Source organism: Seriola aureovittata, chromosome 2 (genome assembly GCF_021018895.1).
Source record: "Seriola aureovittata isolate HTS-2021-v1 ecotype China chromosome 2, ASM2101889v1, whole genome shotgun sequence".
NCBI lineage: Eukaryota > Metazoa > Chordata > Actinopteri > Carangiformes > Carangidae > Seriola > Seriola aureovittata.
Genome location: NC_079365.1, coordinates 31,267,151 through 31,283,604, shown reverse-complemented (window position 1 = coordinate 31,283,604; position 16,454 = coordinate 31,267,151). Strand labels below are relative to the sequence as shown.

At 38.1% G+C, this 16,454-nt stretch overlaps 1 protein-coding gene, 1 long non-coding RNA gene and 1 other non-coding gene across 3 annotated transcripts; 1 reads left to right on the top strand and 2 right to left on the bottom strand.

The window, feature by feature from the left end:
• Positions 1 to 7,040: 7,040 nt before the first annotated feature.
• Positions 7,041 to 9,197, bottom strand: LOC130161736 (uncharacterized). The gene is made up of 2 exons (XR_008826193.1): positions 9,053 to 9,197; positions 7,041 to 7,683 (listed from the first exon to the last, which is right to left on the bottom strand). It is a non-coding gene; the product is annotated as an uncharacterized LOC130161736 (long non-coding RNA).
• Positions 9,198 to 9,518: 321 nt separating this feature from the next.
• Positions 9,519 to 13,370, top strand: lsm3 (LSM3 homolog, U6 small nuclear RNA and mRNA degradation associated). The gene is made up of 4 exons (XM_056365135.1): positions 9,519 to 9,652; positions 11,625 to 11,735; positions 11,990 to 12,085; positions 12,687 to 13,370. The coding sequence occupies exons 1-4, from the start codon at positions 9,632 to 9,634 to the stop codon at positions 12,765 to 12,767; spliced, it is 309 nt and encodes a 102-aa protein (XP_056221110.1). The 5' UTR covers positions 9,519 to 9,631; the 3' UTR covers positions 12,768 to 13,370.
• Positions 13,371 to 15,715: 2,345 nt separating this feature from the next.
• trnaq-uug (transfer RNA glutamine (anticodon UUG)) lies at positions 15,716 to 15,787 on the bottom strand. The gene has a single exon. It is a non-coding gene; the product is annotated as a tRNA-Gln (tRNA).
• Between the last annotated feature and the right edge of the window lie 667 nt (positions 15,788 to 16,454).

Sequence of the window (16,454 nt, the reverse complement as noted above, 5' to 3'; positions counted from 1 at the left end):
CGACAATCGTGAGATGGTAAACCGCTATAATCCGCTTTACTCAGCCTATAGCAGGAAACACACACACACACACACACACACACACACACACACACACATACACACACACACACACACACACACACTTCAAAGGGGAGATGTATGTAGGTGCGTTGGTGTATTATGGAAACAGAAGATTGAAGTTGACTGATCCTATTAGGTTTCTCTGCTGACACACACACACACACACACACACACACACACACACACACACACACACACACACACACATACACATACAAACACACACACACACACACACATACACACACAAGCGTCGCTGTGTGACTCAGCTGTGTCATATTCACAGTTGAGCGGGAACAGAGCGAGGAGAGCAGAACTAAAGAGCGCCTGTCAGGTTTATTTCTGTCTCCAGCTGCCTCTCGCCTGGCGCCGCTGCCGTGAGCCGAGCTTCACGCTCTGATCTGCCGCCGTCCCACTTCTCCGTCCTCGCTCTCTGTTCTCCACCGGCAAAAATAAAAATCTAAAGACATCCGACAAAAGCTGCAGCGTTCGTAACGTGTTCCACCAAAACACTAAGCATGATGCTGCAAACACTGACAAGGAAGCATCAATTACTGCACATCATGACATCATCATGACATCATCATGACATCATCATGACATTATCATGACATCATCATGACATCAGCATGACATCATCATGACATCATCATGACATCATCATGACATCATCATGACATTATGACGTCTACATGACATCATCATTATATCATCATTATATCATCATGACATTATGACATCATTATTACATCATCATGACATCATCATTACATCATTATGACTATCATTACATCGTCATGACATCATCAGACATCATCGTGACATCATCATCATGACATCATCATTACATCAAAGATGGAGACATTTGAACAGACAGGTGTGTTAGCTGCTCGTAGCTCTGCTAGCCACCTTTAAGGTGCCATTACCCACAATTCCTACATACTTGCTGCTGACCATTTTTGTAAAGCAAACGATACATGTTGAGACTAAGCATCAACCTCCAGACTGAAACACGAAACATAACAACTGACTAACCCCTCCTCTTTGCCCATATTTGTGGGAGTTAGGGGGCGGAGTCAGACACTGCCAAGATGGCGACAGCGGAGAAGCTCACTCTGAGCTTTAGAAACCTGTGGGTGACGTCACAGAGGTGACATCCATCTTTGTTTACAGTCTGTGGATGACTCTCAGTCCAGTGTTCCCTCTCTTTCTCTTTTCGCTCTATGTTTGTTCTCCACCTGGAAATATCCTGAGTGATATAAATACCTGTGGTGCGTTTGAGTCTGTCGGGAAAAAGATGTTCTGTAGAGCTGTTTGCCTCCGAGCTGTGGTGCCGTTCAGGTTTCTTACCACTTTTAACTTATTTTAATTATCAATTATTTTCTTTCTTTTTTCCTTTATGTTATTTTAGTTTTATTAAATCTCATTTTACATTAAAGTTTTTAACAGGTTTTTATTTTCATTTATTTCTTTTCATGATGAACTTGGTGCCTGTAATTCTTTGTTGTAAAGCACTTGGTTCTGCCTTTCTTGTATGAAAAACCAGCATTATTAATATTATTATTATTATTATTATTATTAATAACAATTTTATTATTTTTGATAATAATTTATTATTATTATTATTTATTTCATTATTATTATTCTTAATTCTATTATCATTATTATCATATATTATTATTATATAGACTGAAGACAGTGTTGAAATAACAGCTGTGAATAAAGTCTCTTCTTTGAGGAAGACCTGATAAAAATTATTACAAATTCATAAAAATATAATTAAATTCAATCAATAGGAAGATGCTGAACATTGTATGGGACTTTAAGGCATCTTAATAAGCATAATAATAACGAGTAGATGTGTCGTCCTCTGCCTGTTGTAAATAGATCCTGTAGAAAAAGCTACTGCAGCTCATTGGAAGTGTACCTCTGTGTATTTCTGACAGTGCACGTATGTTAATATGTGCACGTGTAAAATCATCTGTACTTCAATCTGCTCCATTGACTTTGGCTTCATCCATAATTAAATCCATATAAATCAGGCTGTCAGTAAAGGCCTAATGTAAAGGCCTGAATGACATTTTAACGAGTGTGGGTCTATTCTCGGGTCAGAGCGACCTCACAGGTGCGCTCTTCATCACTCACGTCCCCCGATTAATTATTCTTCATCTACACCCCTCACTCCTTCTTTTCCACTTTCATCTCTTGGCCCCTCCTCCCCCTGACTCAGTATTTTTAGATGCAGAGACATAAATCTCACCTTTTAAACTAGTGTGGAGTAAAATTTAATTTCTGTGCAACTGAACTGTAACTGCTAAATATCATATGTCATAATCATGTTTTCCATCAGCTCATATTTTTAGTTTCAGCATTTGCCTTTTCATTTTTGTGGAAACAGTTCAGGCGACATGAGACACATAAACAGCAACTTATATTAAAAAAACAATATAAAAATAAAGAGTGAATAGTCTTTTTTCTGTTTGCAGCAGGAGAACAGACTGACGTTCGGCTCTGACTCTGTTCAGACAATAACAACATCGTCTCCGTCACTTATTCCTTCCTCCTTATTTTTAGACGAGGGCGAAGCTGCCAACAGGAAGTGGTGCTCAGGGGCTGCCATGTTTTTAACGACATTCGTCTGGACTTCAATCTTCTGCTGTCGAACTCCGATGTGTTTAAAACTGATGGATGGATGTAGATAGATAGATAGATAGATAGATAGATAGATAGATATATAGATAGATAGATAGATAGATAGATAGACAGATAGATAGATAGATAGATAGATAGATAGACAGATAGATAGATAGATAGATAGATAGATAGACAGATAGATAGATAGATAGATAGATAGATAGATAGATAGATAGATAGATAGATAGATAGATAGATAGATAGATGATAGATAGATAGATAGATAGATAGATTAGATAGATAGATAGATAGATAGATAGATAGATAGATAGATAGATAGATAGATAGATAGATAGATAGATAGATAGATGGATGGATGGAGGATGGATGGATGGATGGATGATGGATGGATGGATAGATAGATAGATGGATGGATGGATGGATGGATAGATAGATAGATTAGATAGATAGATAGATAGATAGATAGATAGATAGATAGATAGATAGATAGATGATAGATAGATAGATGGATAGATAGATAGATAGATAGATAGATAGATAGATAGATAGATAGATAGATAGATAGATAGATAGATAGATAGATAGATAGATAGATGATAGATAGATAGATAGATGGATAGATAGATAGATAGATAGATAGATAGATAGATAGATAGATAGATAGATAGATAGATAGATAGATAGATAGATAGATAGATAGATAGATAGATAGATAGATAGATAGATATCAAAGTTGAACAAAATTGGATTTTGAAGGTCACAATCAAGGTTTTTTTCTGAATTATAAAAATCCTGTTGAGTTTTAGTATCTCATGTTTTAGTCTTTAGTTTTGGTTTTTCATGTAGATTGAAAGAAATAATGGCAGTTTAGTCAATTTAGAACCAAATCTACAGTAATACAATAAAGTTTTCAGAAACTGAAGAAAAAGAAGAAAATATGAACCATTCGTATGAAATTTTGTCATAATTGCTGTGAAGTCTTGAGTTATGGCTAAAAAGTGTTTTGTGAGGTCACACTGAACTTGACCTTCGACCTTTTGGCCCCCAACATCTAATCAGTTCACCCTTGAGTCCAGGTGAGAGATAATGTGTCTACGAAAATAAGATGGACAACCTGAAAACAAAATGGCCGCCGCTCTGACTGTCGCCGGCGCGGAGAAATAAAATCTTATTACATGATCCACCTGAAAATTTAATGAGCTCTTCCCTGGTTCAGAACCCCTCCCTCCATCAAATGGGCTCAGTAGATTTAATGTAATCCTGCCGACAAACAAACAAACAAATAAAACCTGCTTGTCGGAGGTAATCATGACATCATCATTACATCATCATGACATTATGACATCATCATCATCACTAATGGTCACTGCAGGTGAATCGTCCCTGGTCTGATGATTGGACTGACCGTGTGCAGTTCACTGACATCACGTTAAATCATTTCCACCATCAGTCTCCGGGACGAGAAGCTGCTTTGTGGCAAAACTGCAAGTGACCTGACGTCCTTTAAAAACATAAAGCACCTAATGTGACAAAGTGACTGATGGGACATAATTAAATGTTATAAACCCTCTGACTCGACCTCCCAGAAGTCTCTCTGCTAAACTCATTTATTAACCAGGAACATTAAAGGTCGTAGAGCGAAGGTCAACAGTTCCTCACTTTAACGTCAGGAAGTTCAATAACTGAAAGTATTTCATGTAAACACACTTTATTATATATCTGTGAAGATGATGTTTGTCTGAGAACAACACACACACACACACACACACACACACACACACACACACACACACACACACACACACACACACTGAACATGTTCTTCATGTTGATGCATCAGGATTATTAATCTTTATGAAACAATGCAGATGAGCGGCGCTGGTGACTTGGTGTGAATCTATTTAAGAGTCTGTGTGTGTGTGTGTGTGTTGTGTGTGTGTGTGTGTGTGTGTGTGTTTGCAGGGTGACAGGTCTGGACAGCTGCAGCTGGTTTACACTCCTGTAACTGTGACCCCTCCTCTCCCGTCCTCTTCACACTGTAAGGTCAAAGGTCAACACATATTCAAACACATGATTAAATAACTGGCGCTGTAACTAATGAACTTCCTTTAATCAAATCAAACTTAATTAATATATGACTTGTCGTTCAGGTGAGTGCAGAGAGTGCATATTATTATAATTATAATTATTATTATTTTCATATTTCTCTATATGTTTTGTCGCTCATTTCAAATCTTAATTATATATCTGAATATTTCAGATTACAGTGTTTCCATCAGTCTGTTGAAGGTGTATCCTCCCAAAGCTCCACGTAGAATAGTAGAGCCGTGACCTCTGACCTCTGACCTCCGTCCAGGTCAACACCTGTGGGATGAACTGATGACGTCACCATCAATCAGCCTATAGATATAGATTTAAATATAGGGAGAGAGATTTATAGAAAACATTTAGGTTTACCAGTTAATGCTTAAACATTTAAAAATGCACATTTATTTTATTTCATGCTTTTATTGGCAACATAACGAAACAAAAACAGGTGTGACATGAAATTAATGGATATCATAATATATATACATATATATATATATATATATGTATATACATATATACATATATATATATATATATATATACAAAATGTAATAATAATATAAAATTGTATAAAACAATATGATAATAGTGTAGTGACATTACAACAATGTATAATTTAAATAATGATTATAATATGATTTAAAATATATAAATATATTATAATAAATGTATATACCTATTATATTACATAATAATACTGATTATATATGATAATGTTATATAAAATAGTGATTTCTGACCTTTGACCTCTGTCATGTTTGACCTCACCTCTCTCTCAAAATTTAATTCACTATTGCACTACATTTGATTTTAAAATTTCCTTCAGTGAAATAACATGAGACATTTAAATGTATTTTTATAGTTCAATTTTTTTTCCTTTCAGTCGATCAATGATCTTCTTTTTTTACTATATCGGTGAAAAAACACGATAAACAGGAAGTGGCAGAGAAGATAAACCATAAAACATAAAACATAACAGACGTGTCGAATCAATGGTTTTTAATTTGGGTGGCTCTTTAATTGAGGGCAACATCTTTATGTTGTTGGGACGACAGGACGGGGAGAGGACGCCTGTGTCTTCCTGGTCCAACACTGACCTCCTGTGGCCGAGGAGGAAACTGCAACAGTCAACCTTCAGCATTTCAAAATAAATGTCTGGTTCCTGGTGCAGTTGTGAAAATCACATTTTACCAGCAGCTACTGAACACGGCTTCACGCTGAGTCTGTTCCCAGGTTTTTTTATTTTCTTCTTTTTCTTTCCTTTTATTTTTTTCTGATGGATCAGAGAGCGAGATCAAAGGAAAGGGATTTTATTTGCCACTTTAGTGACATTATATAGTTTTAATTTTAATGTTTTCATATGTGCATCTGAATTAATGATAATTAATTATCGAACATCTTATTTTGTCTCCACTCAGCTACTGACAGATGAATTTTGTAGCTCGGTATCTGAGGTCAGTTTGTCTCCACCCTCAGTTTAATATGAAATCCTGAACGTTTCCTCATCCGGGTTTTTATCTCATCACCTTCAGTGTCTCACCTGCTGAGCTGAGACACACACTGTGGAGCTGATGATGAGAAGTGAAGTTACTCTGTCGGCCATGTTTGTTGTTTTTAAGCTCTTCTTTTCATTCCAAATTCAGATGAAGAAGATTTTGCAGATGTCAAATTTAGATTTTTAATTCTTTAAAAAATGAAAACAACAACAGGTAAGAGTCTCTAAAAACTTTTTTTTGGTCCTTTGGTGCCATTGATCAGCAGGACAGCATCACTGAACTGAGAGCTAACAGCCATGTTTCCATGGTAACAGCCGATAACACCTGCTGAGCACTGTTGCCATGGAAACGGGGCTCTTATAGTTCTAGATTAACCTCAGGGGAAAGAACTTCTTCAAATTTGTCACAAATAATCACTGGGACTCAGGGATGATTTGATGGACAAAGGTCAAAGGTCGAGGTCACGGTGACCTCACAAAACACATCTATGGCCATAACTCAGGAATTCATCCACTAATTATGACACAGTTCAACCCAAATCTTTATAAGGATAAAATGAAGGTTCAAAGGTCAACTTCACTGTGACATCATAATGTTCTGGTGTGTAACTCAGAGGAGAGACTGCGACCATGTTTCCTGGTTGATGGAGGAAACAACATGAGGAAGTCATTCTAGTTATTTCAGCTGTTTTTGATCATCGTCCACCAGCAGACGGACAAACCTTAGACACACGAGTTAACCTGAAACAATCCGACTTTATTCGTCTGTTGCATCAAGTTCAGACATTTTTAAATAAAAGTAAATAAAATAATAAACAACACACAACCTCTCAGCCAATGTTTATTACAGTCAATGATACAAACTGATCCACTCAGGTGAACAGTGACATCAGCTTCTGTCTTCCTGCTATCGGCGCCATCTGGTGGACGGTCGCCGGAGCTGCAGGATGTGATGATGGAGCAGAGAGAGAGAGAGAGAGAGAGAGAGAGAGAGAGAGAGAGAGAGAGAGAGAGAGAAGATGGATGGAGATATTATCATTATTGTCACCCTGACAGTCGTAGAATTAACACACCATCTCCCACACACATGTGAAACCTCAGACCAGGACAGACCAGGTCTCTCTGAGTGTGACTGTTTTCATAGTGACTGTTGTCATAGTGACAGCGGCTGTAGTGAGTTAGTTGTAGCAGGGATGTCTTCCACCTCAGAGCCACGCTGCAGCTGAGGGTGGAATGGGTCACTCCACTGCTCTGCTCTGCCTCCTCTGCCTGAACACACACACCCAGTATGGAGCACTGGGCTGGACTAGGAGAGGAGGCGCACACACACACACACACACACACACACACACACACACACACACACACTCATACATGTACTAAACAAATAAACAACAAAGAAAAACAACAAATTAAAAGAGTGAATGATTGTGAAATTAAATGAAAACACACATTTATTCTGTATTATCTGTGGAGTCACATGACGTTTAATAAACATATGTAAAAAAAAAAAAAAAGTATAAACACACAATGTAAATCAACAATAAGAAGGTTTTTATGTTCAGATGATTAAAAACAACAGACTGTCCAGTGGCCTCCAAACTTTCAACTGTTATTCTTGACTAATCAGGAAGCACACCTGTTGTGGCCTGTAATTAAGATTAATTCATTTCATTAATTGTAACGTCTGTTTGTCACCTCGTTTTTTTCCTTTTCATATTTCAGTTTTTATTTCTACTTAAGGAAAGGGAGGGGCAAAAGTGTTGTTTTAATATGTTTTCATTATTATTTATTTATTTATATATTTTTTTTCTTCACCATATGTCATTAGTATTAAAGCTCATTGTGTAGCTGAGCTCTTTGTTGTTGTTGTTGTTGTTATTTTTAGTTAAATAAAAAGAACAAAACTTAATAAATACGCTTTGGAAAAGAAAAAAACAACAGACTTCACACTTATAACAAATAACATATTAAAATGAACCCAAGCTGATTATATTACATTCACTTTTCTTTCACTCCTGTCAAAGACAGTAAGAAAATCCGCCATTTAAGAAGCTGGAACGGAGAAATTGTTGTATTTTTTCCATTATTTCCACAATTAATCACTAATCAAAGTAGCTGCCGAATATTTAGCTGATTAAATAATTGATTAATCGCTTTATCTCCAATTAAAATGTGGTTTGAGTTCAATGTTTTTCACTAAAAAGCTTCAGAAACGTAAAACTTTGAGGCTCAGTTTGTTCTTTAATCCAACTGTGCAACCTGCAGAAGGACACGTGGCACAAACAGGGAGAGGACAGTCACATAAACCCACTGATACAGAGAAATATATTGATCAATAACTTCACATATACTGGAAATATGACGAAATAAATCAATAAACTCTTTTGATTTTGTATATATTTTTATTTGTATTGACTAAAGTTGCAGTTTGAACCTAACTCTGTGCGTGTTTATCGACCATCACAGAGAACAACAGCAGATGCACCATCATATTATAATATTATATCATAATTATTATAAGTTATTACTGTATTTGCTGCAGACTCTTATTGTTTTAACCTGCTCTCTCTCAGCCGCTGACCTTGTAACTCGATTCTCTCACTGCGCAGTTGACACTGTAAACTTGACAGTTGTCGCTCGAAACACGACAACAGACCGCGAGACTTAGGCCTCGGTCCGCGCCGGCGGGAAAATCAATCTGACTTATCAGAAAAATATTAAAGTTTGAGGTAAAATCAAACTTACCGCTGGACTGTTGGACCGTTTCCTGCGCCGTGTGGAAGATGGAAAGGTCTGGAAAATGAACGGAGAGGAGGAGGAGGAGAGTGGTACTGCTTATCTTCACGTAGCGGGTTGCCAGGTTTGCATTTCATCCTCCTCCTCCAGCACATATCAGGTAGAGTGAAGGGATGAAAGAAGCACTCATCCTTTATACTTAAGTAGGATAAACTTAAAAAGAGAAAGTTAACTTTAGTTGCTTAGTTGCATTTTTGAGTTGAAAGAACATTTTAAGTAAACTTAACAAACTTTTGTTTTACTTTTTCTTCTTGTTGGATGCCTACAATTTTGTTTGCAACTGCAGATCATGAAGTAATACAATAAGAAAAAAATATATATATATAAATATATATATATATTTTTAACTTAAAATGTCTAAACTGTTTCAGTAGATTAGCACAGAAAATGTGATTAATGAGCAGTCTTTCTTTGCATATTGCTTTCAGTACATATAAATCATATGAACACACGCTGAGAAAACGCGTGTTTACTCCGGACCTGGCAACCCCCGCACGGCTCAGACTGCATGACGCAGACTCAAAAATCATGGCGGACGAAGTGGAGCAGGTTGGTGCCGCTGTGTTCAGTTCTGCTGTTGTTTTCTCAGCTCAGCGTGTAAATAATGATCCAGAAATGACGTCAAAACACAGTTTACCTGTCGTACATATGTGACTGTGATTATTGTGTCACTGTGCGTGTTGTTGCTGTGGAAACAGCCAGCAGCGGCCTGACAGACAAGCTAGCTAAATTAGCTCGGCTAGCCGGTGATGCTAGGTTCAAAATGACAAAACGTGTTTGTTGACTGGTCTGAGGTCAGGTCAAATCCAGTTTAAACTGTTAATTAAAGGAAGCTCAGACCTGTCAGTGTGTTGGTCACTGTACAATTGGTTTAACTACGCAACGAGTTAAGTTTTCATTGAATCAGACTGAACGTTAATCGGTTAGGAACGTAACTGTTCACGGATTAAATGAATGAAACACAGTGTGTTAAACTTAATTTAAGCTCCATCTCCTCTCAGTCTGACTCCTACTGTCAGTTTGGATTCATTTGGTCTGAGTCAGTGTCCTAAATAAATTTGATTAGCTGAGCTGCTCTGTGCTTAACATGATGCTACATTAACTAAGTTTAAACAACATGGTGCTACATTAGCTACGTTTAAAGAACATGGTGCTACATTAGCAAAGTTTAAGTAACTTGATGCTACGTTTGCTAAGTTTAAATAACTTGATGCTACGTTAGCTACGTTTAAGTAACATGATGCTACATTAGCTACGTTTAAGTAACTTGATGCTACGTTTGCTAAGTTTAAATAACATGACGCTATGTTTGCTAAGTTTAAATAACTTGATGCTACATTAGCTACGTTTAAGTAACATGATGCTACATTAGCTACGTTTAAGTAACTTGATGCTACGTTTGCTAAGTTTAAATAACTTGATGCTACATTAGCTACGTTTAAGTAACTTGATGCTACGTTTGCTAAGTTTAAATAACTTGATGCTACATTAGCTACGTTTAAATAACATGATGCTACATTAGCTAAGTTTAAATAACTAGATGCTACATTAGCTACGTTTAAAGAACATGGTGCTACATTAGCTAAGTTTAAGTAACATGACGCTACGTTAGCTAAGTTTAAATAACATGATGCTATATCCACCAGGAAATGAACTAAGACTTTTCTGCAACACAAAACCCACAGAACACCTGACTCCCTAAACTTAAGGCAACATGGCGCTGAAGCTTTAGGTTTGAATAAGTTAAAACATTTTAAAGTTTAGCACCAAACATTTCAGTTAGTCACTGAGCTGCTCATCTGTTTCTCTGGGAGATGAATCCCTTAATGGTGATTTATGAAAACCCGTCAGGACCGTTCAACTTCCCTCTGTTTTAAAAGTATTTGAAAAACCATGAGAGACTGTATTAATGAAAAACCTCTATGTTCTAATCAAACATAGATGGTAGCCAGACACGACATATGTCCTTTATTTCGTTATTGATTAATCAGTTTTCCTTTAGGAATAGTTTATTCTATGAAAAGTCAACCAGAGCTTCACACAGACGAAGGTGACGTCTTATAAAAGTCTTGTATAGTCTGACTGACACAAAGATGTTCAGCTCACTAAGATATTAAAGAAAGAAAACTCACATTTGAGAGGCAGGAAACATTAGTCACTATTTTGTCTTTGACTGAAATGATTATAATTATCATTATAATAACTATTTTTCTGCCAATTGATTAATCAACTATATTCTTTCAACTCTTGTACTTTTTGAATGTATTGATTTTACTTTCTGTTATTTTTTGTATTTTCATAAACAATCAAGTTTTTTAAACTTTCATCTCAAAAGCAGCACGATGCTTGGATCAGGAAACTTTAATGTTTGAATATTTCTTTATTCACATGTCTAAAGAAGTATTTTTGAAACAGTGACCTTCTGTGTTTTCATCATCAGAAAAATAAATCCTAACCTCCAACACTGAGTTTACTCTGATATCTGTGTGTCTTTAACCTGCGTTCTCTACATGTGCTGCAGCAACCGACCACCAACACAGTGGAGGAGCCACTGGACCTGATCAGACTCAGTCTAGATGAACGGATCTACGTCAAGATGAGGAACGACAGGGAGCTCCGCGGCCGACTGCACGTAAGACACACACACACACACACACACACACACACACACACACACAGTCTCCCTACACCGCTCATCTCTGAAACCAGGAGTCTGGATCAGTCAGCTCAGCCTCCAGAGACTTTCTTATAAAAATCAGTTTTGTTTCCTGTGGTGTATTTCTGGTTTTCTCTCTTTCTAACGTGTGTGTGTGTGTGTGTGTGTGTGTGTGTGTGTGTGTGTGTGTGTGTTCTCTGATTTCATACCTGTGCTTGTGTTTGTTTCAGGCGTATGATCAGCACCTGAACATGATCCTGGGAGACGTGGAGGAGACGGTGACGACGGTGGAGATTGACGAGGAGACGTATGAAGAACTCTACAAGGTACAACATTGAGCTGTTCTCCTCTCATGCAACACTGCAGACACACACACACACACACACACACACACACACACACACACACACACACAGGCTCTGAGGGTTCAGACTCTTGTAGTTGTAGTTGTGGGTGTGTTGTCTAATCACAGAGGAGACGATGAAACACCACAACACAAGAAGAAGTCCATGAGTTTCACACACACACTGAGCAGAGCAGGTAAACGTCCTGTCAGCGCTCTCTGGTGGACAAACTGTGTAAACACACTGTTTCTAAATGACATGACACCTCCTTATCAGCTGACGTCACCACTGATGCTGATCCTGATATTGATACTGATGTAGACCGTCTGCAATTAGATGATATTTATTGATCTGTCCAGCTGCCAGGTAAAATACAGAGTAGGTGTTAATCAGTGTTCGTTCAGCTGCCGCTCTACGCAGTGTTCAAAGTATTTAAAATTCCTATTTTTTGGAATCGTGTGTGTAAATTATATATTTTTGTATCTGTCTGAAATATTGTTTTTCAAAGTTAAAGAACTTTAAAAATATAATTTGAGTAAAATTGTTAAATAAAAGTATTAATATTGTTTTCGTGTCCCTTCAGTCGACCAAGAGGAACATCCCCATGCTGTTTGTCAGAGGCGACGGCGTCGTCCTCGTAGCTCCGCCTCTCAGGGTGGGCTAACCCCAACCACTTCCTGGTGCGTTGGTAACAGCTGGGAAGCCTCTAACCTTGAGGGAGGGGCTGGTGCTGCTATGACGACTGTCATCAACACGACCTCTGTCAGAAACAGGAAGAGGATGTTTGTTTGTTTTGGACTGAGAAGACCTTTAATCCTTTTTTTATTTGATGGTATTATGAACAGATCTTGGTGTTTCGGGGATTTCACCGTGAGTTCAGTTTCTCAGGATGTTTCTTTTGCTCAGTTCAGTGGCCAATGAATCCCACAGCTTTAGTTATTGAAATAATGTCTTTACAGTTTAATCCCAGTGTTTCTAACGTCTCATCATGGTTTCATTAACTGTTTAAACTCCTGTATTTAAAGAATGACGCTGACGTTTAATGTGATTGTTCATTTCCTCCAGTGAAACTTCTGTTGGTTCACAGTTAAACTCAGTTTCTCTGAACTCCCGACCTGTGAATATCTGGAAAGGTCTTTTAGTTCCTGTTGGTTTTAGTTTCATTTTTTTATATATTTTTGTAGTGACATCATTCTCAGGTGTGTAAACACCTGTTTTCATTTGGATTTTGGTAAACTTGAATAAAAAAGGTAAATTTGAAAAAGAATGTGCTTCAAAATCTTCTGTGAAAATTAACAAATTTAAACAGTTTGTTCATGTTAATTACAATCAATTAACTTTTCTGTCTAATGCTGATTCGTTTAGCATTTAGCATTAGATTTATATGATTAAGTTTATATGAGTCACAATTTGATTTAGAAACTAATTTTCTGTTCATGAAAACAACCATAAACAACTAAGTTTAAACTAAACAGTCATAACTTTATTTAAAGTAAAAATATACCTGAAATTTGAAAATAAAAAACAACATTAACTCTGGTGGTTTCTGTAATATTAATACGTAAAAGGCCCTTAAACTTAAATTATTTCAGTTTATATTGTGTCCATCACGTACATACTGTAAATAATCTTGTAGTTTTTAATGAACTTGTGTTTAACTAAGTGACTCAAACCTGGGCCGAGTCTTATTCCATCATAAGAGACTGAAATACAAGTGTTTGTCCTGGGTTAATCAGCAGGTTAATCCAGCTGTGTCTGTGGGTATTTTAATCTATAACAATCCAGTGTTCACATTGTACGTTTCCTATGTAACCACTAACTACAGCTGTCAAATATGCTGCGTAAATATCACTGAATTTCCTTCTGAAATTTCCTGGAATTAAATTAAAAAAAGGAAAAGTCAAGTGAAGAAGAAATCCCTCAGAACTGCTTCAGTAGAGTCGATGTAAAGGAAACGTAGTGCTGTGTTTGAACCACCAGATGTCAGTGTAGCTCCAACAAACCACCTACAGTGTCATGACGTTAAACACGATGGTGATGGATGAGCTGCCCCATGACCTTTGGTTTACAAGACCAACGCCTTCCCACTTGTCCACCACGCCTCCGTCTTTAGGTAAACAGTGAGAACACCATGAACAATGAGTAATCACATCATTCTCAATCTGTTGACAGTTTGAACAGAAAGTCCTGGATGGAGCTCACCTGTGGCTAACTGACCTTACTGGACAAAGTTTACAAAGACACACACCTCAGTTGTGTGTGAAAGCAGGAGCTCGCTGTAAATCTGAGTTAAACTCTTTGAGACGGAGAACCTCCATCAGTCTTTGTGCTCCTGGAAGAAAACCTCAGAACAAACAAACAATTAGACAAACAGACAGACAGACATGACCTCTTCAAAGGAGGTAACGACCACAGAGGACGGACTAAATATAACACAGCTTCACTCTTTCACCAGTTTGTAACATTCCTCTCGTTGCAGCAGCGGTCTGAAGTCCTGAGAGACGGGCCGTCCTCAAACGCCTCATCATCCTGCCCCTCGCAGCGCTCGACAAATAAATACTGAGTGACCTCATGCCCCACGAGTTTTCACACTTGTGTCAGAGATATTTTCTCATCAGTGGAGCTGTGATGTGTCACTCTGAGAACGTCTCTGATGTCGAGTTATTTAAATCTCCTCGTCTCGTCAGTTACAGGTCAGAGAGGTGAGCTTTGACTGGAGGGTTGTCGGTTAAAATCCCTCAAGTTATAGTTAGGTTTTCATACTTGCCCCAGAATACAAGTAAAAACACAACGTCTGTGGATAATAATGAGCCGACAGAAAGACGCTGCAGCTGCAGGAGGGTTCTCAAAAGTTTTTCTGTTTTTTTAATAGTTGCCACCAGAATTCTGGGGAAGAAGATCAGGGCCACGTGAAATGTTTTTCTTTTTTTATTCAGGTAGAGACCTGAAGACCGAGAGAAAAGTCCGATTTCTGAGTTTAAAGTCTGAATTCTAAAAAAACAAACAACATTTCACACGTGGCCCTGATCTTCTTCCACAGGAACCTCTCCTCTCTCCTCTGCAGTAAAGCCTCTGAAGGAGGAACAGCAGAGACAGTTGTAGCATTAAAACAGAGAATGTAAGTGAACAGCAGCTGCTGCAAAGACAACAAGGTCAGTAACACTGTCATTCATTATCATGTTGTATTCACCACTGGTAGTCCAGGCTGATGACAGCCAATCAGGAGAGACCCTGGCTGTGACCTCATCGTTTACAGAGGTCTCACTTTCTGCTCAAACTACAACACAACCCCAGAGTTTCAAAATAAAACACAACCCCAAGAGTATTCAGAATAAAATTGGTGCAGCAGTGTTTCTGAAAGTGTGTTTCAGAGGTTCGGAGTATTGTGGACAGCAGGAGTAAAGGAATTCTAAAACTAAAGGTATTAGTGTAGATGTTGCCTTAAAGCAACTCTGTGGTGCTATTTACCTGTGTTTGTATCTCAACACACTTTAGTGATAATGTTCAACAGTTACAAACGATATTTACACCGTGTGTAACTCCTTCAATCCAGAGTTCATTGTGCAAACAATCACAATTAATTATATGTTTCTTTATTAAAGTGAAGTTCTAAGGTTCCACCGAGATTTGAACTCGGATCGCTGGATTCAAAGTCCAGAGTGCTAACCATTACACCATGGAACCTGTGACTCCTTCCTGTGTTCACTCCTGTGGAGGCAGATGAAGGAGGTTTCACTGGTTCGACCTTATTGTCTAAGAAGAGTCTAAAGCGTCTGAAGAAGAAGTCATCAATCTCATTTCACAGCAGGTGATTTGATTCATGGTTACAGCAGCTAAAGTCTTTCACAGTCTGTAGACGAGGTGTCGAACTGTCACATCTCAGCCGGGTGGAGTCAGTGGACGAGCTGCAGGTGGATGACCACAGACACAGGGTTTATAACAGGAGCTGATAATAGAGCCACAGTGTCGGTCACATGACCAACCATTGTGGACGAGAATAACTGCAGACGGCCAGACACATCGCACACGTAACACACACTGTACACACACACACACACACACACACACACACACACACACACACACACACACACACACTCTCTCTCTCTCTCTCTCACATGGAGGTGTCAGAACCATCACTGACTTCACACTGTCTCCTGTGTATTTCTGTATCTGACACTGAGCAGTGGAACAAACTGTGTGTGTGTGTGTGTGTGTGTGTGTGTGTGTGTGTGTGTGTGTGTGTGTGTGTTTGACTTCAGACTGGACTGTCAGTGGTTTATGTTGTTGCAGCCAGATGTTGCTCTGTGCTGATGTTTTGAAATCTGAGTTCTCCCTGTGTCCTTAAACG